The 19998-nt window shown below is 50.1% G+C and overlaps 1 protein-coding gene across 2 annotated transcripts in view; it reads right to left on the bottom strand.

The window, feature by feature from the left end:
* EDEM2 (ER degradation enhancing alpha-mannosidase like protein 2) overlaps nucleotides 1–19998 on the bottom strand; it is a 551481-nt gene that overhangs the window by 91653 nt on the left and 439830 nt on the right. For both annotated transcript variants that reach the window (XM_069243891.1, XM_069243892.1), the window contains exon 10: nucleotides 11305–11426. In XM_069243891.1, the coding sequence (XP_069099992.1) occupies nucleotides 11305–11426 (122 nt within the window). The remainder of the gene's footprint in view (nucleotides 1–11304; nucleotides 11427–19998) is intronic.

Here is a 19998-nt window from a genome sequence, read left to right as displayed (position 1 = left end):
TGTAAAGTGCACCTACTACCCCCAGAGAGCACATAAGTCGTGATAGGGGGATTCTGCAGGAAGAACAAACACCAGCAATGCAACAACAGTGGATTTCCAGACCCGAGTACCTGTAAGACAAGGGGACCAAGTCCAATAGTCGCAACAGTGTGGAGAGTGGGCAGGAGCCCAGGAAATGCCAGCTGAGGGTGCAAGGAAGCTGCCACCGGATGGAAGACACTTGGAGTTCTGCAAGAAAGAAGAGAGCTAAGGACTTCTCCTTTGGAAGACGGATGTCCCACGTCTCGATGAAGCTTGCAGAGGTGTTCCCATGCAGAAAGACCGCAAACAAGCCTTGCTAGCTGCAAGGGTCACGGTAGAGGTTTTTGGGTGCTGCTGTGGTCCAGGAGGGACCAGGATGTCGCCACTTGGAGGAGGAGACAGAGGGGGCGCCCAGCAACTCAGCGAGCCCTCACAGAAGCAGGCAGTACCCACAAAAGTACCTGAACAGGCACTTGGAAGGAAAGTGAACTGGAGTCCACGCGAAGTCGCAAAAGGGAGTCCAACGACGCCGGAGGACAACTCAGAAGGTTGTGCACTGGAGGTTAGAGTGTCGGGGACCCAGGCTTGGCTGTGCACGAAGGAAATCCTGGAAGAGTGCACAGGAGCCGGAGCAGCTGCAAATCACGCGGTACCCAGCAATGCAGTCTAGCGTGGGGAGGCAAGGACTTACCTCCACCAAACTTGGACTGAAGAGTCACTGGACTGTGGGAGTCACTTGGATAGAGTTGCTGAGTTCCAGGGGCCACGCTCGTCAGGCTGAGAGGGGACCCAGAGGACCAGTGATGCAGTCTTTTGGTGCCTGCGTTAGCAGGAGGAAGATTCCGTCGACCCACAGGAGATTTCTTCAGAGCTCCTGGTGCAGGGTGAAGGCAGGCTACCCCCAGAGCATGCACCACCTGGAAACAGTAGAGAAAGCCGGCAGGATGAGGCGATACAAGGTTGCTAGTAGTCGTCTTGCTACTTTGTTGCGGTTTTGCAGGCGTCCTGAGCAGTCAGCAGTCGATCCTTTGGTAGAAGGTGAAGCGGGAGATGCAGAGGAACTCTGGGGAGCTCTTGCATTCGTTATCTGAAGAATTCCCCAAAGCAGAGACCCTAAATAGCCAGAAAAGGAGGTTTGGCTACCAACAAAGGAGGATTGGCTACCAAGACAGGTAAGAGCCTATCAGAAGGAGTCTCTGACGTCACCTGCTGGCACTGGCCACTCGGAGCAGTCCAGAGTGCCGCCAGCACCTCTAAATCCAAGATGGCAGATGTCTGGGACACACTGGAGGAGCTCTGGGCACCTCCCCTGGGAGGTGCAGGTCAGGGGAGTGGTCACTCCCCTTTCCTTTGTCCAGTTTTGCGCCAGAGCAGGGCTGGGGGATCCCTGAACCGGTGTAGACTGGCTTATGCAGAGAGGGCACCATATGTGCCCATCAAAGCATTTCCAGAGGCTGGGGGAGGTTACTCTCCCCAGCCCTCACACCTATTTCCAAAGGGAGAGGGTGTTACACCCTCTCAGAGGAAATCCTTTATTCTGCCTTCCTGAGCCAGGGATGCCTGGACCCCAGGAGGGCAGAAACCTGTCTGAGGGGATTGTCAGCAGCAGCAGCAGCTGCAGTGGAAACCCCGGAAAGGCAGTTTGGCAGTACCCGGGTACTATGCTAGAGACCCGGGGGATCATGGAATTGTCCCCACAATGCCAGAATGGTATTGGGATGACAATTCCATGATCTTAGACAAGTTACATGGCCATGTTCGGAGTTACCATTGTGACGCTATACATAGGTAGTGACCTATGTATAGTGCACACGTGTAATGGTGTCCCCGCACTCACAAAGTCCGGGGAATTTGCCCTGAACGATGGGGCACCTTGGCTAGTGCCAGGGTGCCCACACACTAAGTAACTTTGCACCCAACCTTCACCAGGTGAAGGTTAGACATATAGGTGACTTATAAGTTACTTAAGTGCAGTGGTAAATGGCTGTGAAATAACGTTGACGTTATTTCACTTAGGCTGCACTGGCAGGCCTGTGTAAGAATTGTCAGAGCTCCCTATGGGTGGCAAAAGAAATGCTGCAGCCCATAGGGATCTCCTGGAACCCCAATAGCCTGGGTACATCAGTACCATATTCTAGGGAATTATATGGGTATACCAGTATGCCAATGTGAATTGGTAAATTTAGTCACTAGCCTGTTAGTGACAAATTTGGAAAGCAGAGAGAGCATAACCACTGAGGTTCTGGTTAGCAGAGCCTCAGTGAGACAGGGAACACATATAGGCCACAAACGTATGAGCACTGGGGTCCTGGCTAGCAGGGTCCCAGTGACAAATAACAAACATACTGACAACATAGGGTTTTCACTATGAGCACTGGGCCCTGGCTAGCAAGATCCCAGTGAGACAGTGAAAACATCCTGACATATACTCACAAACAGGCCAACAGTGGGGGTAACAAGGCTAGAAAGAGGCTACTTTCTCACAAGGAGCGACTGCTCCATTCAACAAATGGCGCTTCAACCTCCACCTTTGGACCTAATAGACCACACAGCAGGATCTGGCCCCACAAACATGAAGAGACAACACACTCATTCACGGATGGGGCACAGTACCCAGCGAGCATCCTCAACATCACCCTCATCAGTGGACCAGGGTCAGCCCGATCCCCATCCTCCCGCCTCCCTATCTCCGCACTGGGTGACCATCTGGTACTACCCTCCATGTTACCAGCTGCCCCAGCAGACAACACAGACGGGGTAACCTCTTTCTCATCAATGACATATATAGATGATGACCTACCAGCTATAAAATTACCAAGGGTCCTGAATGCTGCTCCTGATCCTACAACTTGGAGGGGTCCACCAATCCACTCCAGAGTTCAAACTTTTTATATTGCTGTTAACACCTTTGGGGTGACAGCTGCTTCTATGGGTGAAGTATGGAGAGGGGGGGGTTGGTTGGGGGGTGGGGGTTTACAGTAATTTAAATACTGTTTTTTCAGGTTTTAGGTACAGTATTGCATGGTACGACAGTCAGCCAAGTCCAGCTTCAATGTTCACTATACCAATCAAGAGACAATGTCAATCCTCTGATATGTTACGTGACACTATGGCATGCAGCACACGCCCACGTTTACACTCTCTATCGCACACCATTATGGCTTCTACAAACCCTAGCCTGGAGCCTGTGCGTGTACTCTCCTGGAATATCAATGGGCTCTTGGATTTAGTGAAACGCACAGCAGTCCTGAAATACTCCCACCGCTTTCACCCCAATGTCCTGTTGCCTCAGGAAATGCATCTGATGGGGAACCGCAGTCCCTTTTTGGCACGTCGGGATATGCAGGGTTCAAACAAGGTTCTCAGGGAGTGGCTATTCTCCTTCGTCATTCCTTTCCACTAGGGGTGACACAGGAAATCAGAGACCCTAAGTGCCGATTTTTGGCCCTTACAGGGCCTATGGGATAGCATTTATCTTATCTCTACCTACGTGCCTTCAGCAGCTCTAGATGCCCTGCTCAGGGACCTCTCTGCCGTACTACCATACTGACGGACCTTCCAGAGGGACTGACAGTAATCGGGGGCAACTTCAATGCAGTGCTGGCTCTAGACCGGGACGTTACAGGAGTTCCAACCGCTGGCTGCCGACTTCGAGACAAACGCCTTTCAGATTGGGCATCCACACTTGGTCTTTGTGATGTGTGGAAGATATGGAACCCCTGACAACTCCAATATACCCAATACCTCTGCAGCCCATCACAACAAATCCCGCATAGATCTTATATTTAATCCTGCTTCAGAGAGCCGCACTTCAACAAACACATTGGCAGGCCAGACTTACGCTCCAGACCACACTGTGGCACAGTACCTGGTTGAGGAAGGTGGCTACACTGGAGGGCCTTCTGAAATGGGACATCAATGGCATCACACATTTGGGGGATATCTGGTCTGGGTCTCACTTACGCTCCTTTCTAAAGCTACAAGAGGCCTACTCCTTGCAATCCACACATTTTTACAAATATTTGCAACTCCGACACGTACTCGACCCCCATGTTCCCCATGAGGATCTCATAACGGAGTTCAACCCAACAGAGGCCAAAGTCCTGATGGTTGCATTGGTGAAGGGAGGCATATCACAGATCTACTGCACCCTCACTATCAACGCCTCCATCAACCTAGAAACCCTTAGAACGAGCTGGGAGAAATGGTTGGGGCCCTTGGAGGATGATAACTGGTGTGATGCCATTATGGCCCCTCGGGTCATAACCACATCATCCAGACTGAGATTAATACAAACTTACTATCTACACTGCACCTACCTTACTCCCATCAGATTACACAAGCCAGTTTTCTCCCGAACCCTGACTGCTCTCGGTGCTCTGAAACTCTAGATAAGTTGTACCACATGGTATTATCCTGTACTGTAATTCACAACTACTGGACAGATACAGTAAAGGAGCTCACTCAAGTCCTAGGGTGCGAGGGGTCCCAGACACTCCACTGGTCCTTCTGCTGGGAGTACTGGAGGGTTCCTGGGTTTCCCAGGCAGATAAGGCATTCCTGGACACTGCTACTAGGGTGGCCAACCGTGATATAGCAGTTAAATGGAAAAAAAGCACCCCCCCCAACCCTGACACAGTGGCGCGAGGGTCTGGATAGGGGTGCGATGCAGGAGAAACCTGTATATGAAGCAAGAGACTGTCCATCGAAGCATGAACAAGTTTGGGGTAAATGGTTGGGTCAAGTGGGTTGAAGAAAGTGCCATGGTGATACTTATGTCTTCCCATTGCTGTATGTTACTGTGTAGTTGCCACTGACTCACAACAGATGCCCTATGGGTATCTCAAACTGTAATCAAAATGTACCTTGTCATGCTTTCTGAGAAGTATGTACTGCTGTTATTAAAAATTAATCAAGTTGATTATAAAAAAAAAACTATTCTGATACAAACTGCGCTGGTAGGGTGTAATTGTTTTTATGTAAACTACTCAAACACCCGTTTGGGACTGGTTCGCACTATATAAAGCTGCACAAATAAATTAAGGCAGATGAGAACAGGCAAGCATGCACAGTGAGAGCAGCTTCTAGTTACTTCAAGAGTTCATTTCTGGAATTATAGCTATTTCAGCACGTTTTACCTTCTGGTTTGAAAATGCTCCTCTGTATTGTAACTCATTGTTCCCATAGCCAAAGTGAGACATATGTACTGGAACCGGAGACTAGATAGTGACCCAAAGGGCGTTACTAAAATAACCCATAGTAGAACAATGCAGTGATGTTCTGGAGAGTACTGAACATGAAGATGACTTAAGACCTAAGAGCCTTTCTTCTATTGGTGCTGATCAGTTGTGTAGGCAAAGCACAGCTCACGCACACTGTCAGCAGGTAGCTTTAACCAAAAGACTTTCATTTTGGGAGCACAAACCTGCCCCTGACTTGGCATTTGTTTTACCAGATTAACGGATGGGTAAAGGGACACATGCTTCCTCTTAATGGTAAACCCTGGCACTGGGTGGACTGCACCGAGTGGACCATGGTGCTGGGTGGACCACACTCAGCGGCACAAACCGTGGTCCATATGTCCTCCAACGCTACATCGTAGCCTCCCTCATGACTCTCAACTCAGGACACCTGCACCTGGCTGATGCGGGGCCGTACAACACAGAAGGAGCTTTCACTTGCACCAACTGTCACTTGCAGTAACACATCCACCACACCAGCCCACCCTCACCCACGCAACCCACACATAACACAGCCCGAGCCCACTAACAAACACGCCAAACTATTAAGCATGCTCCTCAATACCTGCTCACTCTGCAAATACGCCACAGAGGTCTGAGACATGAAGATCAACAATGCCCCAGACATCCTCACAGAAACATGGCTGACCGCCGAGTCAGCACCAGACGTCGCTACAGCAGTCCCAGAAACACAGATTACATGACAGGATCGCCAACACAACCAGGAGGAGGATTCACAATCATCTTTAAAGAAACCTGAGCTGCACCAAAGCCACATGATTTTTTATTACCATTCTGGCCATACTAAATATGACCTGTCTACCCCTTTCTGATCAGAATCTACCACTCAAACAGTATATGAGGGTAGCCCTAATCTTATCCTATGAAAGGAGCAGGACTCACAGTAGTGGAAAACAAATTCAGGAGTTTTCCACTACCAGGACATATAAAACACCCAGGTATAGGTCCTGCCTTTTACCTACACAGCACCCTGCCCTATGAGTTACCTAGGGCCTACCTCAGGGGTGACATACGTAGGTAAAAAGGGGAGTTTAAGGCTTGGCAAGTACTTTTAACTGCCACGTCGAAGTGGCAGTTAAACTACACACCCAGGCCTTGCAATGGGAGGCCTGAGACATGGTTAAGGGGCTACTTATGTGGGGGGCACAATCAGTGCTGTAGGCTCACTTGTAGCATTTACTTTACAGGCCCTGGGCACATGCAGTGCACTTTACTAGGGACTTACAAGTAAATTAAATATGCCAATTGGGTATGAGCCAATGTTACCATGTTTTAAGGGAGAGAGCATATGCACTTTAGCACTGGTAAAGTGTGCAGAGTCTTAAAGCCAGCAAAAATGAGGTCAGAAAAAGTGGAAGGCCAAATGTTTGGGGGGTGACCCTGCAGAAAGGCCATTTTCAACATACCCCTCTTCCAGCCTAAAGCCGGGATAGGCTAATCAATACTCTGATGGACTTCCCTTCTTAAGGTGAAAGAAAATGGACAGTGGCCCACTACTGCAGGGGCACTTGCCAGTTCTATGCCTTTCTGAACTGAGGGAGGCTCCTCTGTCTGTACTCTTTGGGACCACTGAACAGACCCATGGGGAAACCTTCTCATCTGTGGACTCTCTATGTGAAGCTCCTAACTTTAATTTGGTCTGTAAAGCAAACACTGAGCATATGCTCCCTTAGGATCAGATTATACAACCCTGTGTAATCATTTACCTTGCTGCCCGCACCCAACCATTCAGTGCCTTACTGGAAAAATAAATAAAAAAAGTCTACCCAAGTTTGTGTGGAGAGTTTGATGCTGTCCCTGAACCTCTGACGGTATTTCTCAGGGGTTAGCCCAAAACTGGCAAGTAAAGCGGTTTTCATGGGCGCGTATGTGTTTTGATCTCTTGGATCCAATGTAAGGAGTGTGTCCCTCCCCACAACTGGTACATACCCCCACAAGCCTACCCCCCCCCCCCCCACTGCTCTTCAGGAACCCCATGAGCCCTTAGTGCAACTTCATAAGCAGCCAACCACTTATCAATGTCATCTCCCACCACATATCCTGGCACCACATTTTTGGGTATGCAAACCTTCTGGTCTCCAGCAGGTCCTGTATGTATGCTGCCACCATCACTGATGGACTCAGACTGCCTAGACTTGAGGTCCAGCTCTTTGAGACTCAGTTCATGAGCCAAAATAAGTTTCTTTTCAGCCAAAGCTCTCTCAGCTGCAGCCTCAGCTCTCCTCTCTGCTGCCTCTCTCTGAGATTTCTTTTCTTCTGCCTCCATGTTTAACCTTGCCATTTGCAGATGAAATTCTCTCTCCTCCCTCCTTTACTCTGCAGTCAGGTCATGACTAGAGACACTGCTCTCTGGTTTAGCAGGGGGCACAATTCCAAGGGTAACATCCCCCATTGCTGGTGGCAAATCCTCTGAGGGGCCACTCTCTGGCTCCTCCACATCAACATTCTTTTGTGAACGGGCTTCTGCCCAGGCCCTCAGCGCCTTTTGGTACCTGTAAGGAAATGCCTCCTTGGCATGGTTACCCCCTAACTTGTTGCTTTGCTGATGCTATGTTTTGATTTAAAGTGTGCAGGGACCCTGCATACCAGGCCCCAGCACCAGTGTTCTTTCCCTAAACTGTACCATTTTCTCCACAATTGTCACAACCCTGGCACTCCGACAAGTCCCTTGTAACTGGTACCCCTGGTACCAAGGGCCCTGATGCCAGGGAAGGTCTCTAAGGGCTGCAGCATGTATTATGCCACCCTGGGGACCCCTCACTCAGCACATGCACACTGCCTCACAGCTTGTGTGTGCTGGTGGGGAGAAAAAGACTACGTCAACACGGCACTCCCCTCAGAGTGCCATGCCAACCTCACACTGCCTGTGGCATAGTTTAGTCACCCCTCTAGCAGGCCTTACAGCCCTTAGGCAGGGTGCACTATAACAAAGGCGAGGGCATATGTGCATGAGCACTATGCCTCTACAGTGTCTAAGCAAAACCTTAGACATTGTAAGTGCAGGATAGCCATAAGAGTATATGGTCTGGGAGTTTGTCAAACACAAACTCCACAGTTCCATAATGGCTACACTGAACACTGGGAAATTTGGTATCAAACTTCTCAGCACAATAAATGCACACTGATGCCAGTGTGCAATTTATTGTAACATGCCCCCTGAATACCAATCCGACATCTTGTATAGGCTGACCAGTTTCTGCCAGCCTGCCACACACTAGACATGTTGCCACATGGGGAGAGTGCCTTGGTCACTCTGTGGCCAGGAACAAAGCCTGTACTGGGTGGAGGTGCTTCACACCTCCCCCTGCAGGAACTAACACCTGGTGGTGAGCCTCAAAGGCTCACCCCTTTTGTCACAGCGCCCCAGGGCATCCCAGCTAGTGGAAATGCCTGCCCCTCCGGCCACTGCCCCCACTTTTGGCAACAAGGCTGGAGGAGATAATGAAAAAAACAAGGAGGAGCCCCCCCCCCCCCCCCCCAGTCAGGACAGCCCCTAAGGTGTCCTGAGCTGCGGTGACCCCTGCCTTTAGAAATCCTCCATCTTGAGTTTGGAGGATTCGCCCAATAGGATTAGGGATGTGCCCACCTCCCCACAGGGAGGAGGTACAAAGTGGGTGTAGCCACCCACAAGGATAGTAGCCATTGGCTACTGCCCTCCCAGACCTAAACACACCCCTAAATTCAGTATTTAGGGGCACCCCAGATCCCAGGAAATCAGATTCCTGTAACCTGAAGAAACAAGGGCTGCTGACCTACAAGCCTTCAGAGAAGACGGATGATGACAACTGCTTTGGCCCCAGCCCTAACGGCCTGTCGACAACTTTGAAAACCTGCAAACAGCAACGCATCCGACAGGGACCAGCAACCTCTGAAGTCTCAGAGGACTGCCCCAGGACTAAAGTACCAAGAAACTCCCGTGAGCAGCAGCCCTGCTCTATACCAGCTACTTCTTTGCAACAAACAAGCAACTTTCAAAGACTACACGTTTTCCCCCGGAAGCGTGAGACTTCACACTCTACACCCGACGCCCCAGCTCGCGATTCAGAGAACCAAAACCTCAGGGAGGACTACCCGGCCACTGTGAGCCCGTGAGTAACCAGAGATGACCCCCTGAGCCCCCACAGCGACGCCTGCAGAGAGAATCCAGAGGCTCCCCCTGACCGCGACTGCCTGTAACAAGGGACCCGCGCCTGGAACCAACACTGCACCCCCCAGGACCTGAAGGAATCGAACTCCAGCGCAGGACTGACCCCCAGGCGACCCTCTGCCTAGCCCAGGTGGTAGCTGTCCCGAGATGCCCCCCCTGTGCCTGCCTGCACCGCTAGAGTGACCCCCGGGTCCCTCCATTGTTTTCTACCTGAAACCCGACGCCTGCTTTGCACACTGCACCCGGCCACCCCTGTGCTGCTGAGGGTGTGTTTTGTGTGCCTACTTGTGTCCCCTACAGTGCTTTACAAACCCCCCCTGGTCTTCCTCCAGAGGACGCAGGTACTTACCTGCTGGCAGACTGGAACCGGAGCACCCCTGTTCTCCATAGGCGCCTATGTGTTTTGGGTACCTCTTTGACCTCTGCACCTTCATGAAGTGAGTATCCAAGGACCTGCACTCAACTGAATCTGTTCCTTCCTTACAGGAAAGGCACAGAATCAGTCTGCCAAACTACAAATCAGAAGCCAGTAACATAATCTGCAGAGTCCCACATGGATCATCTCCCAGTCTGGCCCTATTCAACATCTACATGACCCCACTGGCAGACAATATCAGATCACATGGCATCAACATTCTTTCACACACAGACAACACTCAATTGATACTCTTCCTGTCTGACAAAAAACCTCTCATCAAAAAACAATTTTGCCACCTGCATTTCTGCTTTGGCCACCTGGATGATATCCAACTGCCTAACGCTCAACATAGACAAGACTGAAGGAAGACTTCTGCATGGGAATCCACCAGGTGTGCAGCTGACCTGGACCCCGCACCAGTTAGCAATGCCCACACCAGGAACCTAGGAATCATCTTCAACTACATACTCAAAATGTTAGCCTAAGTAAATGTGGTGACCTTTACCTGCTTCCACATCATGAGGATACTACAGCAAATCTTCAAGTGGCTACTTGAGGACACCAGGAAAACAGTAATAGAGGCCCTGATTACTAGCAGACTTGACTACAGCAACACACTCCATACTGGAATTGCCAAACAGATCCTGAACAGGCTCCAAACTATCCACTACACTGCTGCAAGATTTATACTCAACCTCCCATGCCAAACCCACACCTGCCCACACATCAAAGAACATCACTGGCTCGCCATACACAATCACCCTCAATTCAAACTACTCACACACACATACAAAGTATTACACAACATAGGCCCACCTACTTCAATAACTGCATACACTTCCACCACCCCCCAGACACCTTCCATCTGCTGGACATTCACTAGCACAGGTTTCCGAACAGAACTGGAGATCACACCTTCTCTCACATCTTCCCCCAAAGGCTAGAACGACCTGCCACAGCACATTAGAGCCTCCTCATCACTTCTTGAGTTCCACAGAAAGCTGAAAACCTGACTCGTTGAGTAATCTCCCCTAGGAAGGGCACAGCCAACCCACTAGCAAAGAGCCTGGATGCCTTCAATATAAATAAGTATCAGATATAACTGTTATGCAGAAACTGCACCTGGTGCCACTCTGTATAATCGGAACCAGAGGCAGCGAACATAACACATTATCTTTCAGGCATTAAATGTGAGCAGTAGCCCATCCTGGGTCAGTGCTTGCTTCTGGTTAAATGCAGAAGACTTCATCAGGCAACAGTTTTATCTATGAGCAAGTGAGTCTTTAACTCTCATCACTTCTCATTCTGTTGATGTACATTTGGGTAGAATCTGCTGCCTATGTTATACCACGCTCATGGCAGCAATCTCAGGCTCTCATGATGCGATCACTGTAGGCCTGACATGTAATGTTAAGAATGGATCCATGACAGGCGTTAGTGAGGCACAATATGCTTACCGTGGCATACCCACACTCCACCTTGCTGGTTCTCTCGATGGACTCCACAGCATCTCTCCCCAGTTCTAGCAGTGTTTGGTCTCCCGTGGCTCTGTACAAATACATTGCACTTTCTATCAGTTCTGCAAAGCAAACACAAAGGGTTTCAGCAAACAATATCCATGGACGAAAGAGAGTCTGCATTTTCAAAGTGTGATGTATACAGTGAAATGTAAAGATCACCTGCCATGTCTGGCCGAGTACCTGGCTATCTTAATACTACAAACCTTTTTCATTCACTCTCTCTATACCATTGCTTTACACATTGCCCTCACATTATTCCCTCACACATGATAGCGACACAATAACCCTATTTGCCATATCATCAAAGTTATTTGAGATATGCTTCCCTGAAACTATGTTAGTCTCGAAGCTTGAAAGCAGACTTGACACTTTACATCAAAGGGCCGATTAATGGATCAGGGCTATGTGCAAATCTAATCCAGATGAGTGCCCTACGTTTAACATGGAATTTATCCAGATGCCAAAGAAAATTCACTCGGGAAAATCCACATGAACGAACCATGAAGGTGTATTATAATTTAAATTCAATACAAAATGCAAAAAGGCATTAGTTATTCAATCATTTCAAAATGCAAATGTTTTTAAAATATCATTGGCAGCAGAAACTAAGCCCTATTCTAGTCAATAAACAGCACCAAATAATGTCTAGCACAAGGCAAATACGAACCAAGAAGCATTTGTCAGAAAGACTGATAAATAATGGCAGGAGAATAACACGGAAAACATCTTAAATTCAGTTCAACAAATGGACCAACATGGGGTTTGCTCGTTAAGAGTCGGGAAAGAAATATGCATTTCTAGACGGAGAAACTATGTGGTCACTGGTTTGACAGAGAAAGTAATATAGAAATATTCAATAACTGCACAGAAAACATATCACATGGTAATATTCACATTATTTTAAACACAGTATAAAGATTGCATTTATGACTCTTTAATGTCGGTCAATATGCAGAGTTATTATTTGTGGCATCTGCACCCACAACACTAACAGAATAATAATGAGTTCTAAACAGGATATAATACAACAATGATGTTAGGTTTCTTCATTTAGAACAGTCTTTTTAATCCTACATGTGCAAAAGGACCATTTTAACATTTGTCTATTGTCTTTCTCCCAACCTCATGACAATAACACCCTATACATCTGCCTGCCGTGCCCCCACCCCTTAACGCAGCGTATCCCCTGTACAACATTCTCTAAATGGCATCCATCCGAAATGCAGAAACCAGCCCTGCACTACTACTTTTCCAAATGCCAGGTACAATGTACTGTGGAATCGGAGTGGATGAGGTACTTAAGCCACTTCTTGTAAACTGAGAAATTCTTTTAGGATCCCAATTCCTCACTAACACCCCCAACCCACCTCTGTAGATCAGAGGACCCCATGCTAACCTTGAGGAGTAACTCATGCTCATCATGTAGTTTCCTTTGCGTTCTGATACATGTATTTGTTATGGATAAAACAAAAGTACAATAACTGGAATGCAAAGGGACATTTAGGTCTGGATGTGGTCCTCTGGGTGCGTGTGTATGTGTTTTTGTGTATATATATATATATATATATATATATATATATATATATATATACAGTGCTTGAAATTGAAAAATTAAAGTGCAGGTACTCTGTGCCAGAGTACCTGCTTGTTTCCGAAAAGTGCCGGTACTCTCCAATTAAAAGTATTACGTTTTTCTTGAGATGTGCCGGTACTCTCGATCTCAAAATAAAAAAGTGCCGGTACTCAGTACCGGAGAGTACCGGCCCATTTAAAGTACTGTATATATATATATATATATATATATATATATATATAAAGCCAGATGCCGCCTAAATCCACAAACAGCGGCGCCGGTAATTTGGAAACCGTGCCCCACTTCCCTTAAAAACATTTTGCAACCAACTATAAAGTAAGAAAACAGAATTTCACATTCCCAATAACTGAAGAAAAAAGATTCACGTCCCCATAAACAATATACCTGATAATGGAAACAATATTAGAACATCCAGTTCCAACATTTTTCAACAGTCATAGTCATGGCACCATTAAAATAACAAAATAATTAAAAAATAAATGCATTAATTCATAATCACAGCTGCATTATTTATCAACCGATGTGAACAAAAAGCTCCACATCTGAATTTAAACCTCCAGGAATACGACTGTTCAGATGGATAATGTATTCGGACTCCAAAATCCTTAGTTTTTAAATTAATTCCGGTGGCGCCCAGCCCCCTGCAGCCCTGTGGTCTGCCACCTCTCCGGGGCACAGATGTGATTTAAATGGGGGGGGTGGGAGAGAGACTGGCCCACCGCAGCCCTGGGGACTTCCAGCACCCCAGGTCTGTAATTAAATGAAATGCAGGGGCTGCCCTCCCCCACCACAGCCCTGGGGACTGCCACCTTCCCAGGGCATTTGTCTAATTGTATGCAGGGCGGCTGCGCAAACCCCCTCCCCCACAGCCCCAGGGACCGCCAACTCCCTTGGGCATTCGTGTCAATATATTGGGGGGGGGCGCGTGCCACCTCCGGCATCACCCCCCAGGGCAAATATAAATGGAAAGGGGGTCAGTTTCGGATCCCCACAGCCCCAGGGAACACCACCTCCCCCAGGCTCTTTTGGTTGAAGGGTGGCTGTGTGGCTCCCCTTGAGGAGCCAATGATGGCCCTGGGGACCATCCAGGGCCGACTCCTGCTATGTCTCGGGGTGCTCACCCCTGGGAAATAGTTGTTTGCTGTGGCTTGGTGGTACCTTTGAGAGATGCCGTCAAGCCACAGCAAACACTTCGTTCCGATAAAATGTGTGAAACAGCTCTCACTTCTTCGGAGCAGAGGTTTCCTTTGTTCCCCTGCTACGGGCAGGGAGATAAAGGAAAGAAATGTTTTGACATGCAGGAAGCTGCATTGAAAAAGCAATAGGACCGCAGGGGAGGCCTTGAGGCTCCCCCTGCGATCCCAGATAGCCGGAAAGAGGGCATTAAAAGAACAGAAATAGGGTGACCAGAATTTTAAAGCTAAAAATAGGACATTTCACAAAAATAGAAGGACTACAATTTTACTTCAACCGAGTGCACAGAACGAATGCACTCATCAGCACTAAGGCACTAAGAACATAAATAACATGCAATTTTTAAAGCCAAAGAAAAGAAACACGCAGAGAGGCAGAAACAGAAGGCAAGAAAAGAGGGAGAGAGGCACAAAACAGAGGGCAAGAAATGAGCAAAAAGTCACACACAGAGGGCAAGAAACTAGCAGAAAATGGGCAGAGAAGCAGAAAAAGAAGGCAAGACATGAGCAGAAAGGCAGAAACAGAGGGCAAGAAATGGACAGAGAATCAGAAACAGTGGGCAAGAAATTGGCAGAGATGGACAAACAGAAGGCAAGAAACGAGCAGAAAGGCAGAAACAGTGGGCAGGACGACACAGGGTTGGGTGATTATAGGGGGTTCATTGCAGAGCTGGACCACAGGCACGGCTCAGCAGCCAACCCCCGCTGTGCATAGCCGTGCGTGCTGTGGGGTAGGGTGGTTATAGGGGCATGGGAATGGCCAGGCCCTGCGGCCAACCCCCACCTACCATGGCCAAAAGCCGTGCACGGCAGTGGTTGGATTAAAGTATAGTCATTAAAATACATTTACGTTAACAAAAACCTATAGAAAGTCACTGAAAAAAATCAAAGATTACAGTGATGTTATAGTTAGGAAATATATATATATTTTTTTAAATATAGAAATTCAGTCGGTGGCGCGATAAGAGGAGTGCGGCCTAGGCCCCGCGGCGGACGCCGCAAGAGGACAGCGCCATTCGGGAGGCAGCAGGAGCGTTGTGTGCTGCGGAGGTTACCTGGCCTGGCCTCCCTACACTGTGGTGAGGAGGGGGGGCGAGCGGAAGGCGGCACCTGCCCTATAGGAGATCGGCGGGACCATTCGGCCCGCAGTGCAGCACCCTGCAGTTTGGCGGCTGCGAGACTGGACGGAGCAGGGTGGAGGCGCTGTGACCTGTGTTGCCGTGAGGTGGCGGCTGGCTAGCCTGGGTCGGCTACAGAGCTTTTGAGGGCCCGGAGATGGTTGCTGGAGGGTACGGAGGCATCAGCAGGACTTAGGGGTCAGGAGGAGGCATCCTGGGAGGTGCAGTGGCGAGGGCCCCCTTAAGGCGCAGCAGTGGTCTGGAGGGCTTGGTGGTGTGGCTGACAGTGCTGGGAATCGGCGGGACGTGGCGGCCCGCGGTTGAGGGGTGATGAAAGCCGTTTCTGGAGCATATACTCAGTGCCCTTGAGCAGCGGAGGAAGTGGAGATGGCATCCACCAAAGCCAAGAGGGACCAGTCCGTCCGAGAGATGCTAACTAGATCGCACCCAGGGCAAAACCGTCAAGCGGAGACCGAGGCGTTGACTCGGAGAGCTGCTCCAACGGGCGACGCAGAAGCGGAGGGTGAGGCCCCTGTTACAAAGAGCTTCCTTACTTCTCTGTTTGACTCGCTGCAGGTTGACCTGCAGGAAACTTCGCAAGGATATTTCACAGGAAGTACGTGATCTGTGATCTGACCTTACCTCGTTGGGGGAAAGGGTGTCGAACATGGAGGACAGTGAGTTCTCCAGAGGGGAAGAGGTCGAGTAGCTTCAGCAGGAGGTACTCCATCTGCGTGAACAGCAGGAGCAGTTGCAACTAATGGCTGAAGATTTAGAAAAACGCTCTCGGCGCCATAATATTCGCATCAGAGGGGTCCAGCGGGGAGCCGAGGGGGACAATATCCGTGAGTTTGTTACGGCCTTGTTTACCTCCCTGGGCTGCTGGGGATGGATGAGGCGGAGAAGAGAGAAGGGTCCCCTGGAGGAGGTTCTGGGGTGGTCGACCTGGATGGTGCCGAAAAGAGAAGAGACGGAGGTCTTCGCTGCCCTCATCCAGAGAACAAGCACGGGAGAGCACGGGTCTTGAACAGTGTAGCTGCTGGTGCTGGCTCGTAGGCCCGGATGGACTGTACTGGTGCGAGGAGGGACCGGTGGCCTGTCTGGTGGAGATGATATCGAATGACCTGCAGCGGGGTCTGGGTGGTGGGGCTCCGGGGGCCCGGCATGTGCCTAATGGTGTATCCCCGACCTTATGTGGACCTTCCTCACTGTGGGTGTTTCACGGAGGACTTGACGCTGGTTGAATTGCACCTGTTGTGTCCTTTTGTTTGGTTGTATTGTACCCCTCTACAAGCTATTGGCGTATTATCGGGGGGAGGGGCGGGACACATGGTGAGGATCTAGCAATGGTTGTGTTGTTACCTTCTCATGGGTCCCCTCTTTAAATGTTTGAGCCTTAATGTACGCAGTTCTCAACAACCCTTCGAAGAGGCTGGCGATACTGTCCTTCTTGGAGCCTTCTGGGATTCAGATATGCCTGCTGCATGAAACGCATTTGCTAGTTGCAGACACACATCGTATGCGTTCTAGGTGGTTCCCGCGGCAGTTCTGGTCCTCTGCGTCCACGAAGAGGGCTGGTGTTGCGATTCTGTTTTCAAGGTCCTTCCAGGGGGAGGTAATAGCGAAGGTTCATGAGGTTCGGGGTAGATTTCTGGCTTTGAAGCTCCGCGTCGGCGCTTTCCACTTTACATTAGCTAATATCTATGCCCCTAACATGGCGGGGCTTCAGTGGCTTGCTGACTGCAATCTGGAGGATATCTGGCGGGCGGCCCACCCAGGGCAGCGCGACTATTCATTCTATTTGGCTGCGTCCAGAACATAGGCGCGCATTGACTATTTTTGGGCTTCGGCGGCGTTTCGTGCGCGAGTGCAGGGAACGGCGATTGAACCTCGCGCTTTGGCAGATCACGCTCCAATCACAGTGAGAGTTTGTGTTGAGGCCGACCTTGTGAGAGGCTTGGGGTGGCACTTCTGGGATACGATCTTGCAGTCGGGGGAGGTGGTGGATTCCCTGCGCAGTTCGATTAAGCACTACCTTGAACAGAATGACGATGGACAGACTAGCATAGGAACACTTTGGGAGGCGCTTAAGGCGGTCGTGCGGGGGGGGGGTGATCTCTCTTGCGGCGGAAGAAAACAAGGCTAGAAGGGCCAAGAGAGAGGCCCTGGAGCAGCATGTGGCCGCTTTGGAGCGTTCCCATAAAGCTACTGGAGCCCCGCGTATATGGCGGGAGTTGGAACGGGCGAGACTGCAGCTAAAAAGAGACTAGACTGGGACAGGGCGGAGTTTGCATTAGCACGCCTTAAGCATAAGTATTACATGGGGGCAACAGAAGCGGAAGGTTATTGGCTCAGAGGCCGAGGGCCCAGCGACATGCTTAAGCAGTGAGGATGGTACGTTCGTCTTCATGTGGAGAGGTTTACACAGATGATCACATTGCAGAGGCCTTTGCTGAATTCTATCAGGATCTCTATGCGGCGGATGCGACTATTATGGGAGACCCTTCTCCTTATCTTACGGATTGTGCCGTAACGCCACATCGGGAGCAGGATGCGGCCTCTCTCGACGAGCCTATTCGCTTTGAAGTGGTTTCATGCTTGAAGGCCGGGAAGTCACCTGGTCCGAATGGCTTTACTCCACTTTTTTTTTTTTTATAAAACCTTCTGTCTGGAGCTGGCCCCTGTGCTAACTCGTTTATTTAACTCTTTTACAGAGACACGCACGCTAGTCCCTAGCATGCTTGATGCTACTATCACAGTTATACCTAAGCCCGGCAAGTGCCCAGAGGATTGTGCCTCCTACCGGCCTATCTCTCTTCTTAATATTGACTCCAAGCTCTTTACGCGCATACTGTCACGGCTATTAAGCCCCTATATGCCCGGGCTTGTGGACCCTGACCAGGCGGGCTTTATACCGCACCGACAGTGTGGGGGCAACACTAAGCGGATCCTGCTCCTGATTGATAAAACCCACCGGTCTAGTAGAGAGGCCCTTTTGCTTACTATCGATGCCGAAAAGGCGTTCAATAGAGTGCATTGGCCGTATTTGTTCCAGGTGCTTGAGATTTTTGGTATTGGGCCAGTGTTTATGTCGTGGGTTCGGTGTGTTTATAGCCAACCGTGCGCTACGGTGCGGGTCAATGGTACGGTTTCCTTGCGGTTCCCGATAGGTCGGGGGACACGGCAGGTGTGCCCCCTTTCCCCGCTTTTGTTTGCGCTATATATGGAGCCTTTAGCACAGCGGCTCCGTGCTGACCCTCAAATCAAGGGCATTAGATTCGGGGGGACCATCATCTTATTAGCCTGTACGCAGACGATGTGCTTCTTACTCTCTTGGAGCCCATGGTTTCGCTCCCTGCGCTTGTGAGGGCGCTGGACGCGTTCAGCGAATTTCAGGGCTTAAAGTAAACATGCAGAAGTCGCAGATCCTGAACCTCTCGGTGGTGCCGGCCCATGTAGCGAAGTTGCACTCTAGGTTTCCCTTTAGTTGGGCAGCGTCGCAGAGTCCCTATCTGGGGATTGTCCTGGCAAAGACAGTGGCAAGAACGGCTCGCTTGAACTATGCAGCTCTCTCCAGAGAGATACATAGGGATATGGACGCCTGGAGGAAGTTCAAGTTGTCGTGGTTTGGTAGAATAGCTACCATTAAAATGACGATCCTGCCGCACGTCCTTTATCTGTTCCAGACGCTTCCTGTGGCTCCGCCACCTCATACTGTGAGGTCGCTTATGAAGTTTGGGATGGGAGGCTGGTGCGGAATTCCCACGCCATGTTGTTTCGCCTTAAGGCTGAAGGGGGATTGGCGGTCCCCTGCCAGTTAAAATATTATCAGACAGCTCAGCTCCGTTTTTTAGTTGAGTGGAGTCGGCCGATGACCGAGAAGCATTGGTGCTTTATGGACCAGGCAGTGGCTGGTTCTCTTATTTGGAAAGAGCCCTGGTTGCGGCGTCGGGATAGAGCGGTGGGTCTTTATTCCTCCCCTATCACGGGCACGACTCTTGGGGTGTGGGACGCGGTGGCGGTCCGGTGCAGTTTGACAACCTTCCCTTCCCCGATGACGCCGATATGTGCAAACCCAGAGTTTACGCCTGGTTTGAGCTCGGACGGTCTTCAGCGCTTGCACGTGAAGGGATGTAGACGGGCGGGTTGCCTCTTCGACGAGGAGGGTGTTATTCCCTTTGACCGGCTCCGGAAGCAGTATGGCTTGACAGATAGGATAGACTGTCTTATTATCAGGTTCGGCATTGGGTGCTGCAGCCAGAGATCAGGCCTTTAGTTGCCAGGGCACTTACACCATCTGAGAAATGGCTAGTCCGGAAGGAGGATGACAAACGGTTGGTGTCGGAGCTGTACGCCCTCCTTCTTGGGGCGGCGCCCGTGGCCCGGACGAAGGGGCAGTTGCGCTGGGAGAGGGAACTGGGGCGGCGCCCGTGGCCCGGACGAAGGGGCAGTTGCGCTGGGAGAGGGAACTAGGGCGACTGCTTTCGGAGAAGGAGTGGGGGGACATTTTCTATAGAGTACATCACGCTGCGCGTCACGTTCCTGGGGTTGAAACGGCTTACAAGATTGCCACTTCCTGGTACTGTACCCCTGTGCGAATTCATGCGAGGGACTCGACGAAGTCTGGACTCTGCTGGAGGGGGTGTGGGAATTCGGGTTCGCTCATTCATTTGCTGTGGCACTGCCCGAAGCTGACGAGATACTGGACTGGTATCCTAGATGAGAT

Source organism: Pleurodeles waltl, chromosome 7, assembly GCF_031143425.1.
Source record: "Pleurodeles waltl isolate 20211129_DDA chromosome 7, aPleWal1.hap1.20221129, whole genome shotgun sequence".
Lineage (NCBI taxonomy): Eukaryota > Metazoa > Chordata > Amphibia > Caudata > Salamandridae > Pleurodeles > Pleurodeles waltl.
This window is presented reverse-complemented; position numbering and strand designations above follow the sequence as displayed.